The sequence below is a fragment of the Anabas testudineus genome, chromosome 3 (genome assembly GCF_900324465.2).
Source record: "Anabas testudineus chromosome 3, fAnaTes1.2, whole genome shotgun sequence".
NCBI classification, from domain to species: domain Eukaryota; kingdom Metazoa; phylum Chordata; class Actinopteri; order Anabantiformes; family Anabantidae; genus Anabas; species Anabas testudineus.
The window spans coordinates 3,976,203-3,994,220 of NC_046612.1; the positions used below are offsets into that span (position 1 = coordinate 3,976,203).

Consider the following 18,018-nt stretch of genomic DNA (forward strand, 5'->3'; position numbering starts at 1 on the left):
AGTGTAGATTAATGTGCAAAATGGCAGTTTTACAACATTAAACCTTAAACATGAAAACTTTCCGATGCCACTGAGTAGAACATGCATTAATGTGCACGCAAACAACCAGAAGAAACAAAAAGACATCATCAGTACACACAGATCTCTACAGACATCATAGGTAACTATTTATAGGAATTCTCAGCAGTGTCGCCAGACTTTAGCTCATTTACCATGTTCACATATTCTGATCATTATTTGCATCTTTATATCTTATCTTATTTATACAGAATATTGTGTTAAAAGAAGTGCGTGTTGTTATTATTATTATTATTGAGGAATGCTGTGTGTGTGTGTGTGTGTGTGTGTGTGTGTGTGTGTGTGTAGGCAGGAATGCATTCTTATATTTGTTTCCGTGCAATACTCAAAACTATGTCACACAGCTCACGCACCACTGCACCCATTTACTGGTGGAACATCTCTCAAATGTGAGGATCTAGAATACAGCAATTGAGAACGATCAAAACATACTCACAAGGCCTGACTGCACGCACACACACCCTTTTGCAGTGATGCGTGAGTATTTGCTTGGATGCACTATAGCCTATAATCAGATATTGTAGCTTTTGTAGTAGACAGTCAATGTAAGTGCAGTGTTTTGTGTCACATGTACACATAATTCATATGTATATACACACATACTTTGCAGTATTGTGTATGGTCAATGGAAATGTTTTGTTACTTTTTATTGTTGCTTTTCACTGGTTCATGTGTTTCTGCTCTGACTTCTCTATTCTCTCATACAATAGCTGCATTCTGTGCAAGAAGATGACAAACTTTCAAATAGCTGAATAGGTGCAGGTCACTTTGCACATGGTGATATGTTGAATATACATTCAGTAGTTTAACACACCCATCAAGACACTGTCTTTGGTAAAGCTTCATGAAAAGAGACGTAGAGTAACAAGAGCTACTTACACAGTTTTAACTTTCTGTTATGTATTTTTCAGTATCTAAGCCTAAATCTCTACGAAACAGCTGTTTTTTTGTTTGTTTGTTTGTTTGTTTGTTCTTTGTTTTTAAACAGATTAATAAATCACCTGTCAGTATGAGCAGACATAGCCATGAGCTAAAACCGGAAACTCCATCTTCAGCAACAGAAAATACACGTTTTTCTCTACTAGTTATTGTGTTTGAGGGAACAGTGATAATTGATCGTTGCTGTGGTGTTTTAGCATCGCACACCTCCATTAGACTACATGTCCATTGGTATGTGAGCAATACCTATTGAAGGACAGACTGAAAGTGCATTTGCTCAACATTTTCCAATCATTCTGGACCCTGACTTACGAACCTTTAGACTAACAACACAAGAAGCATAGCGTATAATCTTTAGTGTGTGGCCACCCCGCTGTTGGTTTGTCCAATTTATTGACACATGACTGTGGCTCAGCCTTCAGAGATCTCTTTGCTGTGCCCTACTTCAAAGGGATGCTTGGTAATATGACTGCAGCTATACATATTTCATAAGCTTTTAAATGCTGATGGAATACTGAGTAGTATAAGTTGCAGCAAATGTTTTTTAAAACACTTGTCCCCTCCCTCTCCCTCCATCCTCTATGATGGCTATTTTAGTTTAAATATGAGCCTTCTCATTTGTGCCACTGATAGCAGTTCACTTTTTTCCTAAGCCTGTGAGTATTTTTATGAGAGTCTGTGTATCTCACATGCGTAACAGATTAAATATAGTGATATGTGGCAGTGTTTTCAGGAGAGTTTTGCTTCTTTTGCTTTCTGGTTTGTAAATAACTTGAATAATTTTAAACTTTCTTTCTTGGTCTCTCCTGCAGCCTTTTCATCCCATGGTAAACCTAGTGTGCAGTGCTGACCTGAGGATGTTCCTGTGTGCCCTGTACGCTCCGGTGTGCACTGTGTACGGCCAAGTGTCCATGCCATGTCGATCCCTGTGTCAGCGGGCTAAAGACGAGTGCCACAAACTCATGGAGATATTTGGAGTAGCTTGGCCAGATGACATGGAGTGTAGCAGGTGTGTATTAAAAAGTATGAAGAGTTTTATCGCACACAGGATGTTCAGGCTTCAGATATAATACATTTTTGTGATTGTTTTGAATTTATACTTAGTATTTACCCAGATCGGATACTGTAATATATGTGTTATATAACTTTCAAATGCGTACTGTTCCTTTTCCTGCTGCTTCACTTTGAACTCAACCTCAACTACACATCAAACCAGTTTCATTCCAACCTTTAAGCATGTTGCCGCTGTTCTCGCTTTCTTTCATCCTAGTTTTCTCTCCCGTGTCTCATTACAGAAGCCACCTTTCATCCTTCTTCTTCCAGTCTCACTTGTTTAATATTTCATTTCAGCTGTTTTCCTGCTATCAGGCCATGTTTTACCTGTGTTCTTTATAGGCAGGATCCTGATATGTTTCTACGCCCCAGTTTATTAGATACACAGAGCCAGAACTAATCGGTCCTTCAGTGAATCCATCCTTTGTCTAAGTTATAATGAGGTGGTGGACCTTTGGGTCATTTTTAAGGCTGTAGTTTGTGGTGGTGTTGAAATCACTGTACTGTGAGGTGTTTCTAATAGTTAGTTTACCCCATCTATGTCGCATTTATGCCCTGGCCAACAGTCTAAGCTGCATGTTCTGACAATTTTTTTCTAGGTTCCCAGATTGTGATGAGCCCTATCCTCGTCCAGAGGACCTGCTCACAGGGTCTGACCCCACTGACCAGTCTTCTATGACTGTCCAGAGAGACTACGGTTTCTGGTGTCCCAGAGAGCTCAAGGTGGACCCAGACCTGGGTTACACTTTCATGGGTAGGAAGGACTGCTCTGCCCCATGCCCCTCTATGTTCTTCAACCAGCAGGAGCTGACCTCCATCCGATACGTCATTGGAGTCATCTCTATCGTGTGTCTGTCTGCAACGCTCTTCACCTTCCTCACGTTTCTCATTGATGTTACCAGGTGTGTTGTTGTGCAGTGAAACTTATTGAGTGTGATTACTTCTGTCAACCTTCAAGAATTATTATGGCTTATGTAAACTGAACATAATGTCTTGTGTAAACATTACTGAACATAAGAATCAAACTCAATCCGATTTATTTTCTTCATTAGGTTTCGATACCCTGAGCGTCCAATCATCTTCTACGCTGTATGTTATGTTATGGTGTCACTGGTCTTTTTCCTGGGGTTCCTGTTGGAAGACAGGGTGGCATGTAACGCAGTCAGCCCCTCTCAGTTCAGAGCTTCAACCATAACACAAGGCTCACACAACAAGGTTAGACCTTTCCTTTAAACAAATGTTTGTGCAGTATTCTCCCATTTGCTGTCACACGTCTGCTGTTTGACAAAATTGACATTAGAAGAGAAAACAAAACAAAAAATCATAAATCCTGTATTGTCTATTGATTTTCTGATTGATTAAGTTAAAAAGTTAAAAGTTTCCTGTGTCTCTCTCTTCCGTCCTCAGGTGTGCACTCTGTTCTTCATGGTCTTGTATTTCTTCACCATGGCCGGCAGTGTGTGGTGGGTCATACTGACAATCACATGGTTCCTGGCTGCTGTGCCTAAATGGGGCAGCGAGGCTATTGAGAAGAAAGCTCTCCTCTTCCATGCCATTGCCTGGGGTCTCCCAGGGGCCCTGACTGTCACCCTTTTGGCCCTGAACAAAATTGAAGGAGATGGGATCAGTGGAGTGTGTTTCATAGGACTGTATGACATAGACGCCCTGAGGTGGTTTGTTCTGGCACCGCTCTGCTTCAATGTGGCGGTGAGTAAAGTCAGAAGATAAATGAGTGTGTGGGCGGATGTAAGAAGTGATGAGTAGAATGGATGGATGGGTGGATGGGCAGATTAATGGGAAGGTGGATGACATGATACAAGAGTGGACTGTTGGCAGGACTTATGGAGCAGATAGATAGATGGTTGGGGGAAGGTTGACAGGGATTTGACCTGTCTGCCAGTCAGTCATCTGGCTCCTTCACCACATAAACATTCACTTTGAGTTTGTTAAATCTGTCACTGAGTCTCAACTCGTCATTTGTCTCTTTCCTCTCAGGTGGGCGTCTCTCTCCTGTTAGTCGGCATTGTGGCTCTGAACCGGGTGCGCATGGAAATCCCTCTGGAGAAGGAGAACCAGACCAAACTAGTCAAGTTCATGATCCGCATGGGAGTGTTCTCAGTGCTCTACCTCGTCCCCTTGTTGACTGTGATTGGGTGCTACCTGTATGAACACACCTACAGGAACATTTGGGAGACAACATGGATGGAGGAGAACTGCAAAGACTATCACATCCCCTGCCCATTCAAGGTACAGAGAGGGGGAAGGGGTAACGTGTGAGAGTGAAAGTCTGAATTTTAACAGTGAAGACGATTTATCTGAACACTGAAAACAAATACACAGGCTCTAATTTCTTACTTTCACACTCGGTGTAGGTGAAGTACTCAGATAACCACTGTAGATGTTTTGCTTCTTTTCTCTCTCCGTTAAGTCACTAGGATATGTCACATATTTATGAGAGAGAAAATGTTTGTGCTTATTTGTGTGTTGGAATAGTAAAAGTAAAAACTACAGGATCATTAAGTTAAATGAGATAGTAGATGCTTACATTGGATGGTTGGGGTAGTAATTTCACTGCTTGGCCTTATGTCTCACTGTTGTTGTTCACTATTATTCCCCATTATTCCCCATTAGACTTGCTTATATGTGTCTTCTACATATCATCAGTCAACCTGAGTGCAATGATTTTCTTAGCAATAGAAAAACAGGAAAACTACAAAACGTCCCAGGTTGTAACAAACTCAAATGAAACCTTGAATGAACAGAGGCCGTGTGTGTGTCTAAGAGACATTTGTGGCTGAGTGAGCGAGGTATTTGTGGTGGGAGGGAGCAGAGTGCATTATGCATCATTAGCTCAGCTAATACAGCTCTCAAGACTAACTCCACTGAAACTGCCATCTCTGCTTTTACTCTGCCTCTTTGTCTCTTTGTCTGTCATTTTCCCAGCTGGTTCTCACACACTTCTTTCACTGTCTCTCTCGTGTCTGTCTCTTTCTCAGGACTTGCTCAGTCATGCTCTGCTGCTTGTAATCTATAAGGTCTTTATGGCAGTTTTGTTTTTTTAGTCTATTGCTAGATTAAAAACTAAATAAATGTGGTCAGTGCAGACACAAACACTCTGCCAGTAAAAACTAAACATATGAAGTAGTGTGGGTTTATGTGTGTGGAAAACTACACTCATGAAGCTTTTCATCACTTTCACACAAAACATAAGCTGTGAAAAGAGCTCAAGAGCTCTTGTTGTGTTTCCATTTTCATTTTACTAAAGCAGACTCCACTCATGGTGGTTTTATTATAGAAGAGTTCATTTAGGCTAATATGATTGGAGGCAGGTGCCAAGTGCCTATGTTGCTAGTTAGTGTATATGTTCTTGTCTAGCGGTGTGTGTTAGACAGAGCTCATGAAGACAGACCACCTTCAAGTCCCACTGTAGCTCTGGAATTTCAATATTGCTATGTGTTACTTGATCTTTACCCTCGGGAAATTTGGCGTGCAACTGTTAGTGTGTGAGTAAGAGGGTACAATTGCATGTTTTTGGATAATTGAAGATTCTGTGCGGCGATGTTCAAGTTCAAGTGACTTGTTTTTATCTTCGTACCAAAGTCTGAGACATTAAATCTCAGTCTAGGTTTAAAAGACTCGATCCATTTAATACATAGCAACCAAAAAGCAGCCAAGCTTTCTGAAGTCTTTCCTTGCAATGATTTGCCTCAGGAGGCTGCTGAGAAAACATAACGTCTACTTTAAATCTTAAATGTTAAAGCTATAATATACAACATATTAAAGCACGAGATTTGAAATCTGTCATCTCTGTTCGACTCAGCAACCTGTGAAAATCTGTGCACAGCAGTCCACAAAGGCAACATGTCAGGACACTAATTTGGGTTATAAAATGAGAGCATGCATCATTTACTCTTAACTGCAATTACTATTTTCAATCTATACAACTGCAGAAACCTCCTGCCCTCTGGTGGGGAGATGCTGTACTCCTGCAGCAAAGTCCAAGTCTAACAGAGGAGAAAGCAGTGTCTGTAGATCCCAACAGCTGATCCTGAATCTGTGCTGTATCACCGTTGATGGAATATTCCGTGCTTTTTGTACAAAACTGACTTCCAGCCTTGAATAATTATACCTGTTCTGTTCTTCTGCTGTTTGCATTGGATGACTGTGAAATTTCATTTCATTTTTTCCATTTGTATTCTCTTTAGGTGGAGCAGACCAGTCGACCAGCCATGGTTATTTTCCTAATTAAATACCTGATGATGCTGGTGGTGGGGATTCCCTCTGTGTTTTGGGTGGGCAGCAAGAAGACATGTTTTGAATGGGCCAATTTCCTGCATGGACGCAGACGCAAAGAGTAAGACGAGATGCTTTTTATTTGGTTTTAGTCCCGTTTTTTATTTTTAACTTCATTCAGTGTAAATGCTCTTTAGTGCCTCACAAGGTTTTGAATTATTGACTTGGTGTCTGTGTTAAAGTACTCCTATAGTCAGATAAACAAGTAGTACATGGAAATGATAATTACTACTTTTAGTGAACTAACATCTGGTAAGTAACACCTATATTTACTCAATGTCTGTCTCTGTGGTGATGCATGGGGATGCTCTGCACCTGTGTCCTCTCACCCTAGATAACAGCACATTACATTAACTCTCATTACACATTAACTCTGTCCTCCTCCCGTCCTCCACTTCTCCTCTGCATCTCTTCTCTTTTTTTTTAACACTCCTTGCATTGAACTGTCCCTCCTCTCCTCCATCTCTCCACTTTGCACCTTTCTGCTCTTCTTCCTGCTAACACCATGGGTCATCTATTCTCTTCCAATCCTGCATCCTTTTAAACTCTGTTCTTTCTGGATCTGACTCCGTTACCAATTTCCCCTGCACCTTCCCCGTTGTCTCACTTCATCAAACCTCCAACCCCCACCCTCCTTCACTGTCCTCTCTCTACAGCAGTGGGGTGAATGAGTCCCGTCAGGTACTGCAGGAGCAGCCAGACTTTGCCCAGTCTCTTCTACGTGAACCTAACACTCCTGTTATTAGGAAATCCAGAGGAACGTCCACTCAGGTAGGACTGCAGCCAAAGCAGTGATATACACATTCTAGATATCAAAGAACTGTGAATAAAATCAGTAAAGATTTAAATTTCAATATTTATATTAGTACACAGTGTTATAAATTATCTTAAGTCATATTCATCAGCTTTAGTGTTCAGGATGTTAATGTGAGCATTTCCGGTTTTACATGTATCTGACTCCTCATCTTCTTATAGGGTACCTCCACTCACGCCTCCTCCACCCACCTGGCTGTCTTAGACGACCTTGATGAACCAGTCAGAACCCACCACTGCCATCCTGCCTCTACCAGAAGTAAGGCCAGTAGCATCCACAGCAAGGCCAGCTACCACAGCAGCCTGCGGCGGCCTCGAGACGACAGGTAGGAGAGGACACGTGATGTTGTCTGTCTGTCAGATGGTGCGGATCACATGAATTTAAGTCTGTCTTCCTCTCCTCTTATTTCTCTCTTGAATCCCTGTCAGGAGTGATACTATGGTTTACAGAGGCGTTGAGGAGCGCAGTTTCCATGGCAGCATGCCACACCTTGACCACCCACTTTCCACTCACAGCAGCCTCCATCAGATAGAAGGCCACTCAAGGCACAGCAGCCAGCAAGATGTTTCTGAGGCTCCACCTACCCTCATCACTCATGGAACCACAGTAAGTGAGAGCCGAGTCGCTGAGAACGACGGCACCAGCGCCTGAGAAGAGTCGCGGAAAGTTATTGTCAGGATGCTGTGGACGCCTTTTAAAGGACGATTTATCCACAGCAGGGACACACTCAGCTGTTTAGCCTGTAAGTGTTTTCCTCGATGAAGGTGGAGGAGGTACCAGTGAGTGCTGTGGTGGTGATTTTTGGTGTTGATTCCTTGCTGGATGTTTGTTGGCAGAGTTCAGTCCGTTAACTTATCTGTTATCTAAATTTACTTACTTCACTTGAAACAAGTAATAAAATAATTAACATTAACTTAATTATTTGAATTTACACATTTACAGTCAGGTGACTCCTGCTGAGCCAACAAGGATAAATGCACCTCCTCACACTTTGGAGAGATCAGGGAACGGTTTGGCAAACTGGAGCTACACTGCACAGTGAAGAGAAACTGACAAGTTGAGTTTGTGGATAAGAATGTTTAGATTAAACCTGCTTCCGGCAGGTGTACACAGTATGATTCATTACATACCTGGATTTGGACACCAGGTTGATTTGAGAGCAGCTTCACTCAACCTGGCATTGCTTCTAAATACAGATCTCACAGGACCTACGTGAATATTGTTAAATATGTGAACACTGCCGAGTATTGCTTTAATGTTCTTCGATGGTTTGTGTGCTCTTGGTGAGGTTTCACATGAATCTTGACCTATTCCAGTCTGATCCGATTATTCCGTCGTTATCTTCAACTGCAGCTTCTAATGAATGATGTTTGTCTTTGTGTGGCTTCAAAGACTGAAGCATATGGGCCTAATGTGAAATTGTGGACCTCTGTGATTTAGTGAAATATTTTTATACTGTGAAAATCGTCTGTCTGCTGCTGATAGCTTTGCTATATGTGAGCATAATGAGCTAAGGTTACTGTTTTAAATTTACTTCTGCCCCCTGGTGAGCTGAGAAAGATGGAACAAGGTGAAGATGAAACTTTAAGTAACAGAGAATGTAAAAGGTTTGAGTCAGAACGAGGATGTTCTTACATACACAGAGGCACGAAATGGCAAAGACAAGGAAGCATGAGGAACAAGCAAGATCTCAGTTTGTTCAATTAGCTGTCAACCAACCAAATTAAGAATAAGGGACGCTGCAACTTCCTTCTGTCTCAGCTCAGTTATTGCATCCAGAATTCACCTATAGATCCGTCGCTGTGTTCAGGGCTCATGGCTGCATAGACAAGAGTGCAGATTTAAAACTGCAACAGATAAGTCTCCTGTTCTAAAAACTGTCACATCAACACGGCTGGTTGCTTTTTTCTATATGTACCTGACTGCTACTGTAAATGGCCTCATGTTCCATCTCAAAGAGGTACCGATGAATGTCAAACTGTAGAGAAAGAAACATTCAGTCATTGTGCTTCATGTTCTCCGACATTTATTTCACACTTGAGTAAAGGTTACAGGAAGTGTATATTGTAAATATTTTTCTATGGTTGTTCCCAGCCCCTCGAGACCCACCTAACCTACCTCACCTGCACTTTCAGCCTTCTCTGTACCGGCACACACTTTATTTAGGTGCTTTTGTAAAAATAAAAACTCATACACTCAGTACATAAAAGCAGTTGAGTAGGAATGGTGTTTATGAACCATCCCAAACACACACACACACACCCCCCAGTAGGGTATCTATAGCTAGCTGTCTGCCCATATTGCAGTTGACTTTGTTTTTTCTAGTCTACCTCTTCAGTTCAAATGTACCCAGATAACTCTCTGGCCTTCGACTGCTGCCTCCCTCCTCTTTACTGTCTGTCTACGCCTGATTGGAGTTTCTTATGACCAGCTGCCTACCTGTTGTACATAGACTTTCTCTCCTGTGTGATGACTAATGTGCTTCACACCTGCCTCTCCTCTGTACATGTGCCCACACTGATCTTTTTTTGGACCTACAGCAACTGTCTGTACTCTTGCAAGTCGTGACTGCTTACAAACATAAACCGCTGTGCTTTTTACCTGGGAATTGGACTTTAGTGACTGACGCTGTGGTAAAATACTGCATCATTAACTTCAGCACAGTGAAACATGACATTTTCCTTTATCAGTCCTTCAAACACGAGGAAAAAGAGCCTTCTTGATTTCTGATACTGTGCTTCAGAGTGAACTGCAGCAGCTTGAAAATATGACTCGTTATCAATGACAGTTCAGAAGCATAATGTTGTGAATTCTGAAACTTGGTTTGTATTTGCATTTTAATTTATTTGCAGTTTGGGACTGTAATGGCTTGTTTTACATGCAGTCTAATAAACTTTTTATAAACTAAAGTGTGCTTGTCATTGATGTCGAACATCACACAGAACATAACATGCTCTCTAACCTGAATAATTTTAACTGCAGTAATTCGGGTTTGGTAAATGTGAATTTGTATATATTTAATTTGATGCTCAGTAAGACTGAAACAGCTTCTAATCTTGAACCCGGTGACATTTTACAGTGGAGTGGCTAAAGATATTCACCTTCTTAGTACAACTGCTGTTGCTCAGTCAAGACCAGATTCCCGAACGTTCTCGTTTCCTGCGGACGATGGCGGCAACATCTTGTTTCAGTGTGAATACGCACTGTTCCAGCTGCTCCGAGAAATCTCTCAGCAGACGACTCTGCTCATCCATAAACAGTCGGAGCCCCAGCAGGTCGGACTCCTCCTGGACACAACAGGAGTCAACACGAGTGTAGAAAATACACAAAAAGCTGTTTGTTGTTCATTCTCCTACCTAACTATTGTCAAGGGCTGTACTAGTGCTGCAGACAGATGTGGATACATACACTAGGCCTGTGTCTGCGCAGGCGCTGCAGCTGACCCCTGACAGAGGTCATACTGTGGTAGAAAACCTTGAGCGCACGAGCAAACTCGGCATCACAGCTGGGACGCACGGACCGACCCCGCATGCTGTCCCCACCTGAAAAAAGAGAGAGAGGTGTGTGTGTTAGAAGAAATTCATCAATGAGATTCTAATTTGTAATATTCCACTGTTTTATGTCTAATTAATAAATTACTTTTAAAAAGCTGAATTAAAGACGCTGCCGACTGTGAGTGTGGGCGCGCTTTACTTACCGTTCCTGGCTGAGGTCAGTTGTTCTCTCAGACTATGATTTTCTTTCTTCAGTGATGCATTAACACTCCTGAGTTCCTCCAAACCCTGTTGAAGAGCTCTAACTGAACAGCTGTTCTCTGCAGAGTCTACAGGCTGCAGTAAAAACACAGACACACATTTACAGTATATACGGTACTGTGGTTGAAAACACTGCCTCATCCATTGCTGTTTGTGCACTAAAGTTGCCTGGAAATTTTGCAGTAAATAGGTTATATTAGATCTGACATCTTATTTTACAGTTATAAAAAACATCACATATTAGAATATTATCCATCGCTTCCATAGTTTTTTATAGTAGTTCATTCAAACATTGAACTAACTGCAGTGTTTGCTGCCTCGTCAATGATAAAGACACCATCTGTGGTCATCCTCACTTCCTCCAGAGATGAGTTCAGGTCTGAACAGCCCTCTGAAACAGAAAAACACAGTTCTCTATGAGACTCGTGGCTGTTTATCCTGTTTATAGTGAAGACTTGAACAAAGTACCAACCACAAAATGAATCGAACCAGAGTGTGTGTGGTGTCAAATTTTAATATCCAAAAAACAAAGTAGGAATTAGGAATGAATCATATTTGATTATTTAAATTCTGCTGCTGTTAGATTAGATAATGCATCAGTAGGATGTTGTGAAGTAAAAAATGCATAACTAACATGTCACAGTAATTTGGAGAATCTCCACACACCTCTGCTGCATTCACATCATTTATCTTTTGCTTTACGCTAATAAATCACAGTAAAATGTATGAAGTCTTGTCCAAACATCCATTAATTCCTTCATTCTCACCTTGAAGACCCCAAAGCTCCAGCACGACAGCGCTGCTCTGCAGATAGTCTAGCAGAGGTTGGGAGGTGTGGAGCGAGGCGAAGTGGACTCTGTGATCCAACAGAGGGTTGACGTTGTGCCACACAGCTGGAGTGTAGAGAGGCTGGCTGCAGTCAAATAACCTGAAACTAAGAAAAAGAGCGGCTGCAGCAGAACAGAATACAATCCTGAGCAATCCTGAATAAATTCAGCCCCACGTGTCCCTGTAGATGTTCTGCTGGACCTCATCCTGACCCGCAGTACAGTCTCTGCATTCTCCTCGTACTTCCATACTTCCACATGTTCCCCCATATGACTCACCCAATTTGAACCCCTCTATTCCGGGCCTCTCTGATCCAGCGCAGGCCACAACACTGTTCCAGGACCAGCTGGAAGTCCAGTCGTCGGCCCAGTAGCTCAGAGGGGTCGATCAGGATGTCATCTTCACCTAGTGCACTGGAAAATGGTAAACATGGTTTTATACTAAGAAGAATATCTGTGCCTAGGATTATTTAAGGTATGTGTGTGTGTGTGTGCATCATACAGTCCAGTGGAGCTGCAGGGAACCAACTTTGCTTGCAGAATGGCCTCCTCTGTGCCCTCTGACCCCAACACCTGCAGACAGTCAATCATCCCTCCATGTTCAGCTACCTGTGAGGTCATGTGTACGTGTGCATGCATGTATAAGCTCTGTTTGTACCTCCAGTTGCTCTTCCAGAGGGATGCGGAAGGCCAAAGACTGAAGCCAGAGGTGAGCGGTGCCCAGGAGCAGAGGCTCCACTGGATCCCAGAACGGGTCTTTATCTCTTGGTAACGCAGATGTAGATGACCCCTCTTCACTCTGACCACACAAAGCAGAAAATCTTTTCTAAGTTTCTAAACTTCTCTTCTAGTCAGTGTTGAACATTTTTAGATTTGACTTAGTAAAATACGTTTTAAAAACACATGCAGTGCTCTGTTCATTTGCATACATTGTCTCGTTTGTGCTCAGCCTGAGTCTGCTGGTAGACTTCTTCCATCAGGAATTTACGGTTCACAAACTTTGCCTTGGACCAGATCCACACCTGGGAAGTTAGAGTGATAGTTAGAGTAGTTGTAGACAAAGAAACACAAGCTCCAGACTCAAACCTACGTAATTTATATTTAAATGATCTAAGACGTTTGTGGACAAATGGAGCCTGACCTGTTTTCTTGCTATAGAAGTGACTCTGACAACAATCTCTTTCTGCAGGTCGTGACCTTTTGAATCCGACAGTGCCAGATTCTTGATCTCCAACTTAAAGTCCACCCCCTACAAACATGGCAGACCATAAAGAACAGACGTGTAAATTAAAACAATCTCTAGTACGAACAAAATAACCAGAAGGTTTCATAAAAACCACAGAGAATTCAGAGTGTGTGTTACCTTGTTCAGCTCCTGGCTCATCTGGTTGGCTTCAGCCACCATAGGCATCAGTTTGACATAGTCGTAGAAAACAGCCAGCAGACTGGGGTCTGTCTGACTGGAGCCACCACTGGACTCACCTGAACAAACAAACAAACATGAACCAAAGATGAATCAACCTGTACTTGTTGCATGTTCCCACTCACCCAGGTGGATTCCCTCAGCAGCAGCCAGTTCAGATTGGAAGTAGTCGTAGTCGTAGCGGCTCCAGTCATCCCCGCCCCTCTCAGAGGGATACCCAATGAACAGGTAGGTGCAGTTGGAACCAAGAATGAGACGGTCCTGCAGGGAGAGGTCAAGGACTTAACGTGTCCATGCTGTCACAGTAATTCAGTCTCATCATAAAAGTTGGGTTGAGACCCACCAGGTGCTGCAGCTCTGTTGTCTGGGAAATAGCATTGCCATTAACAATGACCTTTGACCCTGCCACTGGGGTCAGTGTTACACGCCGCTGTTCATTCTTGAACACAGCATGACGCTCCTGGATCCTAACACACACACACACACACACACACACACACACACACACACACACACACACACACACACACACACACACACACACACACACACACACACACACACACACACACACACTTGGTGTTTAAAAGGGTCACAGGACATGCAGCAGCAGCCCGACCCGTCATTCTGACTCTCACACACCCTAAACCTTTGATAGAGATGGTTCTTGGAGAGGAGTCACACAGGCCAATCGCCCATTCACCTGGAACACAAATAATGGGTGGGAATCAACATGCTGAGAACTGTAGTGCCGGCTCTGTCAGACCAGAACAGATTAAACACTAACTCACCCTCCTGGATGAAAAGCTTGACCACCCCAGACAGCTGAGCGTCCTCGTTGATGTTCAGGATGTAGGGATGCATCTGCATCATCCTCCTCTCCTGACAGTGAAAGACAGGATGATTAAGAACTACAAAATACTTTTAGTGCATGTGCTGAGACATGGTCCTGGTGTGTGTGTGTGTGTGTACCTGTGTCATGTTAGCGTACTGCTGCTCCCAGTCCTTCAGTGCCTCCTGCAGGTGCTGCTCCCACATAGTCTGAATGGCTCTGATCTGGAGCTCATTGTGTGTTAGCAGCTGACGAAGCTCCTCTGAACATTCAAACACACACATTAGTCTCTCGCCTGCTGGGTTCTACTGTGTTCTACTGTGTTCTATTCTAACTCAGGTTCTTACTGCTCTCATCGTTAGCTCTGCGTCCCTCGTGGGCCAGTCGACTCAGCCGTTGCAGCAGTCTGGCATTCTCGGCCTTCAGCTCTTTAACCAGACGCTCGGTGGGGCTCTCGTTCACCACAGCCCGGTTCAGGATACGCTTTGCTCTGAAGACGTGTAGATGGGGTTCAGTTGGATCAGAGGAAACAAGTGACACAGAGTGGTTTTACCTGTGATTTAATTCATTAAAGGTCAGAGTGCGTGGACGGCTCGTTGTACCTCTCAGCATAGCGCAGAGTTGAGAGAGACTCCTCGTAACAGATATCAGCAGGGCTCAACGTGGCAATCTGCAGAATGGATTTACAGGATTAAACTTTACCAGATGAACCCTTTTATTAAAAGTGCTCAGTCCCTGTTACCATAACAGTGCGGCTGTTTCCTCCCAGAGCAGACTGCAGCAGCTTGGTCAGAACCGAGTCCCTGTAGGGAATATGAATGACCTTCTTCCCCATGGCCACATCAGCGAGGGCACTGGTGTAGAGAAGAGAGGATGTGGGGAAATGAACAGATGAAGTAAATACAACTGAAATACAAACAGCAGACTAACCTGATGACGTTGCCCAGGGTGGTGAGGCTCAGGTTGATGGCCGTGCCCTCTTTGAGCCTGTCGGCCTCTGACCCAGACGCTCGCTGGCGCTCGCTGCCCGCCAGGTCCACTAGATTAATGTTGGACTGCTTAGTGATGTTCTCTTTGGAGAAGATCTGACGAGACATCCGAGTGATTTCAGCAGCACATTTAAAGAACACAGGTGATAACTGCTACAAACCATAATAAGAATCTACTGGAAGACTTTGTGCTGTCTAGTTACACTGAAGGGGAATAAAGAGAAGCACCTGTTTGAGCTGGAGGATAATGAGCATGTGCGACCGACTGCTGTTGGCGTTCATGTGAGTAGCAGCAGTGGTTCGGGTCCTGGTCCCTTGTTCCATTAACTGCTCCACCTGCATATAATGAATCTAGTCAGTCTAAATTCATCTATGCCTCTCTCTCTTTCCACATACTTTCCACCCCTCTCTCTACCTGGGTTGCGCTGTCACAGGGTACTGGACGGAGACCCTCCACGTAGAAGCCCCTCTGCTGCTCCTCTCTGACTCTGAGACCCCCTGGAGCACGAGACCCCCGAGACAGCAGGTCAACCACCTGGACAGAGAGGAGACGAGAGAGAGAGACAGGGCACTGAACACACAGGAGGTTTAGTATCGGGAGAAAGAAAAGGCATTCCACACATATAAAAGCAGCCGCCTCCCTGCTGTTACCTGCTCATTATAGATCTCCAACATGCTGAAAAAGACCTGTGTGGACATCGAGAGACAACACATTCAGAAGAATGTCCATCAGCCAGCATTAAAACTTGACACGTGAGGCCCATTGTGCATTTTTATTTTACCTGGCACTGTCTTGTACCCTGGTTTTCTCTAATGTCCCGAAACAGTCGATCACAGAGTTTAGGAACGAGGCCTTTGTTAGGACCGTACCCCACCATCGAGTAACTCTTCCCAGAGCCGGTCTGCCCATAGGCCAACAGCGTGGCGTTGTAACCCTGCACACATAGTTCCAGTGCATTTATATTTTTTGTGTGGATATGGGATGTGAATCTGTGCTTTCAGTGACCTCAGCTGTGTTTCACCTCTACAAATCATCTTGGAGCTATTTTAGCTCATTCCCCGTAAACAGCTTCGACTCAGGGATGTTGTTTAATTTCCATAGATGACCTGGCCGCATAAGGTCGATCCAAAACATTACATTTCTTCTGGTTTAACAGACTGAATTTAACAGATACTTTGACAGTTTCCTATAGAATCAGCTTGAACAACTGTTCACAAACACTCAGGCACCACTGTACAATGATCACTACCTGCAGAGCGTTCTCCAGAATTCCTTCTCCCAGATCCTGGAACACACTGTCCTGGAGATAAGAAACATCTTGTGAGCTGCAGAGCACACAGTATTTACACACCCTCAGACTCGTTCTAGGTCTTAGTGTAGCTAAAATCCACATTTAGAACAGACAACAGCTCATTTACTTGTTGTTTCGTTATCTTGAGCTGGTTTTAATGATCCTTTTCCTTTTCCTGTTCTACTGGAACAGCTTGGGACTGACCTGGTCCGCATATCGTCCCCCCGGCTCCTCAGGCACATACAGGCCGCTCTGGTCTCGGGTGAAGCCGCTGTGGGACCAGTAGACAAAGTCAAAGCAGAACGAGCGGCGGTTCTGAGAGTCACGTGGATCCTCGATGGTGATGGAGCTCGACACCATGGAGACGACACAGCGGCTGCCTGCATCCCTCTCCCTCTGAATGGAGGAGATAGAGCAGGGTGAAGATACAAGATAGTGGATGTTTTAAGAAGCACGTTGAAATGATTTCAAGTATATAGTATAGAGTATCGCTGAAAGAATAACTAGTGGATGTGAGAGAGAGATCATTTATTGCAAACTAAGAAATTATTTCAGTTAAATTTCAATTTTCCTTGTCACTATGTTCGACCTTCACTATGCAGAAAGATAAACTACATCTATCCTTGAATAATTGAAATGCCTCCAAAGAAAAGTAATTTAATCATTTAACACAGGCTGTACACATTAATTTAATGAATTAGACAGTAGTGCCTGTATTTCCTGTTTTCTGTCATAATGTGCAGCATCATGTTTCTGTCTACTATTTATCTACAAGCTTCATACTCACTGTAGTTTTAGTAACATTTATTTATTAATAGAGCAAGAAATTACAAAACAATAAAAATAAAAGGATCAAAGTCAAATCAATAAAGCAGTAAAAGCTGTTTCATGAATAGATTTCAACACTGTTACCACATCCTGCATCATGTTCTGTTGGGTTTTACTTTTAACAGGTACCTTCCATCAGTGCACATATAGAGCTAAATACTGTGCATGTATAGGAACACAGTACCCTGCTGTACACATACAGTAAGAAGTAGGAACAGATGACCTTTTTAAAAAAATGACTCCGTATATTTTACAACACACTGACCTTGTTGAACGGTCGGACTCTGACGGCCACTTTGACACAGTCCTTGTTGTGCATGTCTGAGGCTTTCGCCTTCATGATGCGACAGACTGAGGGATCGACTCCCTCACACAGAGCAACATGTCGTAACGTGTCCAGTTACATGCTGACATGGAAACAGGACAGTGTGATGTGGTCAAGTGGTCGAGGGAGGATTTTCAAAAGTTCTCATATTGAACACATGATGAAAAAAATGTAGTTTGTTTGAAGATATGTGGAAACTATCTAACACTCATAATGTGAAGTAGGCTGTGACAGAATAAAACTAAATATTAACTAGCAGCAGAATTAATGTTTTATTAAATGTAAAATGATAATGAGCAATTAATAGGGGACAACAATATGTCCTTATACTAATTACTACTATACTTATACTAACTCTTATTTTTCTACTGTGGGGATTTGTTGAAGCGGAACAGGTTTCACTTTCACCTCGTCTACTATAACTATAAATTATTAAGTAGAGACAGATCCCAGAGAAACAGGAGAGTCACATGTTTACAGGGTATTTTTGTGTTTACAGCTGCATCTTAATAACTCTCTCTGACATTAAATGTTACACTATCAGCTCATTTCTAACATTAACAGTACTCT

General features: G+C 43.0%; 2 protein-coding genes across 5 annotated transcripts in view; one reads left to right on the forward strand and one right to left on the reverse strand.

The window, feature by feature from the left end:
- LOC113174396 (frizzled-3-like) overlaps positions 1 to 10,050 on the forward strand; it is a 45,167-nt gene extending 35,117 nt beyond the window's left edge. For 2 of the 4 annotated variants that reach the window (XM_026378373.1, XM_026378374.1), the window contains exons 3-11: positions 1,830 to 2,026; positions 2,670 to 2,972; positions 3,123 to 3,285; positions 3,478 to 3,777; positions 4,066 to 4,317; positions 6,276 to 6,424; positions 7,020 to 7,134; positions 7,339 to 7,502; positions 7,606 to 10,049. In XM_026378373.1, the coding sequence (XP_026234158.1) occupies positions 1,830 to 2,026; positions 2,670 to 2,972; positions 3,123 to 3,285; positions 3,478 to 3,777; positions 4,066 to 4,317; positions 6,276 to 6,424; positions 7,020 to 7,134; positions 7,339 to 7,502; positions 7,606 to 7,828 (1,866 nt within the window). In that variant the 3' untranslated portion in view covers positions 7,829 to 10,049. Of the gene's footprint in view, positions 1 to 1,829; positions 2,027 to 2,669; positions 2,973 to 3,122; positions 3,286 to 3,477; positions 3,778 to 4,065; positions 4,318 to 6,275; positions 6,425 to 7,019; positions 7,135 to 7,338; positions 7,503 to 7,605 lie in introns of all 4 variants that reach the window. The other 2 variants (XR_003299904.1, XM_026378375.1) reach the window with 2 other exon arrangements.
- A 150-nt stretch (positions 10,051 to 10,200) lies between these two features.
- On the reverse strand, positions 10,201 to 17,628 carry kif28 (kinesin family member 28). Its single transcript, XM_026378372.1, has 27 exons — positions 17,389 to 17,628; positions 16,500 to 16,691; positions 16,254 to 16,304; positions 15,786 to 15,938; positions 15,655 to 15,690; positions 15,419 to 15,538; positions 15,232 to 15,339; positions 14,945 to 15,099; positions 14,757 to 14,868; positions 14,617 to 14,684; positions 14,362 to 14,504; positions 14,155 to 14,276; positions 13,974 to 14,064; positions 13,825 to 13,885; positions 13,526 to 13,649; positions 13,308 to 13,443; positions 13,123 to 13,241; positions 12,901 to 13,008; positions 12,689 to 12,781; positions 12,418 to 12,558; positions 12,262 to 12,332; positions 12,039 to 12,173; positions 11,700 to 11,866; positions 11,235 to 11,323; positions 10,875 to 11,007; positions 10,586 to 10,719; positions 10,201 to 10,464 (listed from the first exon to the last, which is right to left on the reverse strand). The coding sequence occupies exons 1-27, from the start codon at positions 17,461 to 17,463 to the stop codon at positions 10,306 to 10,308; spliced, it is 3,096 nt and encodes a 1,031-aa protein (XP_026234157.1). The 5' UTR covers positions 17,464 to 17,628; the 3' UTR covers positions 10,201 to 10,305.
- Positions 17,629 to 18,018: the final 390 nt, after the last annotated feature.

Bases quoted from the DNA above. Each gene is read 5' to 3' on its own strand.
- kif28 (XM_026378372.1), bottom strand. From the start codon at position 17,463: ATGAAGGCGAAAGCCTCAGACATGCACAACAAGGACTGTGTCAAAGTG. The intron at 15,691-15,785 runs GTAAAATAAAAA...ATGTCCACACAG, and splicing joins AGGGTACAAGACAGTGCCAG to GTCTTTTTCAGCATGTTGGA. The intron at 14,505-14,616 runs GTACAACGAGCC...ACACGTCTTCAG, and splicing joins ACTCTGCGCTATGCTGAGAG to AGCAAAGCGTATCCTGAACC.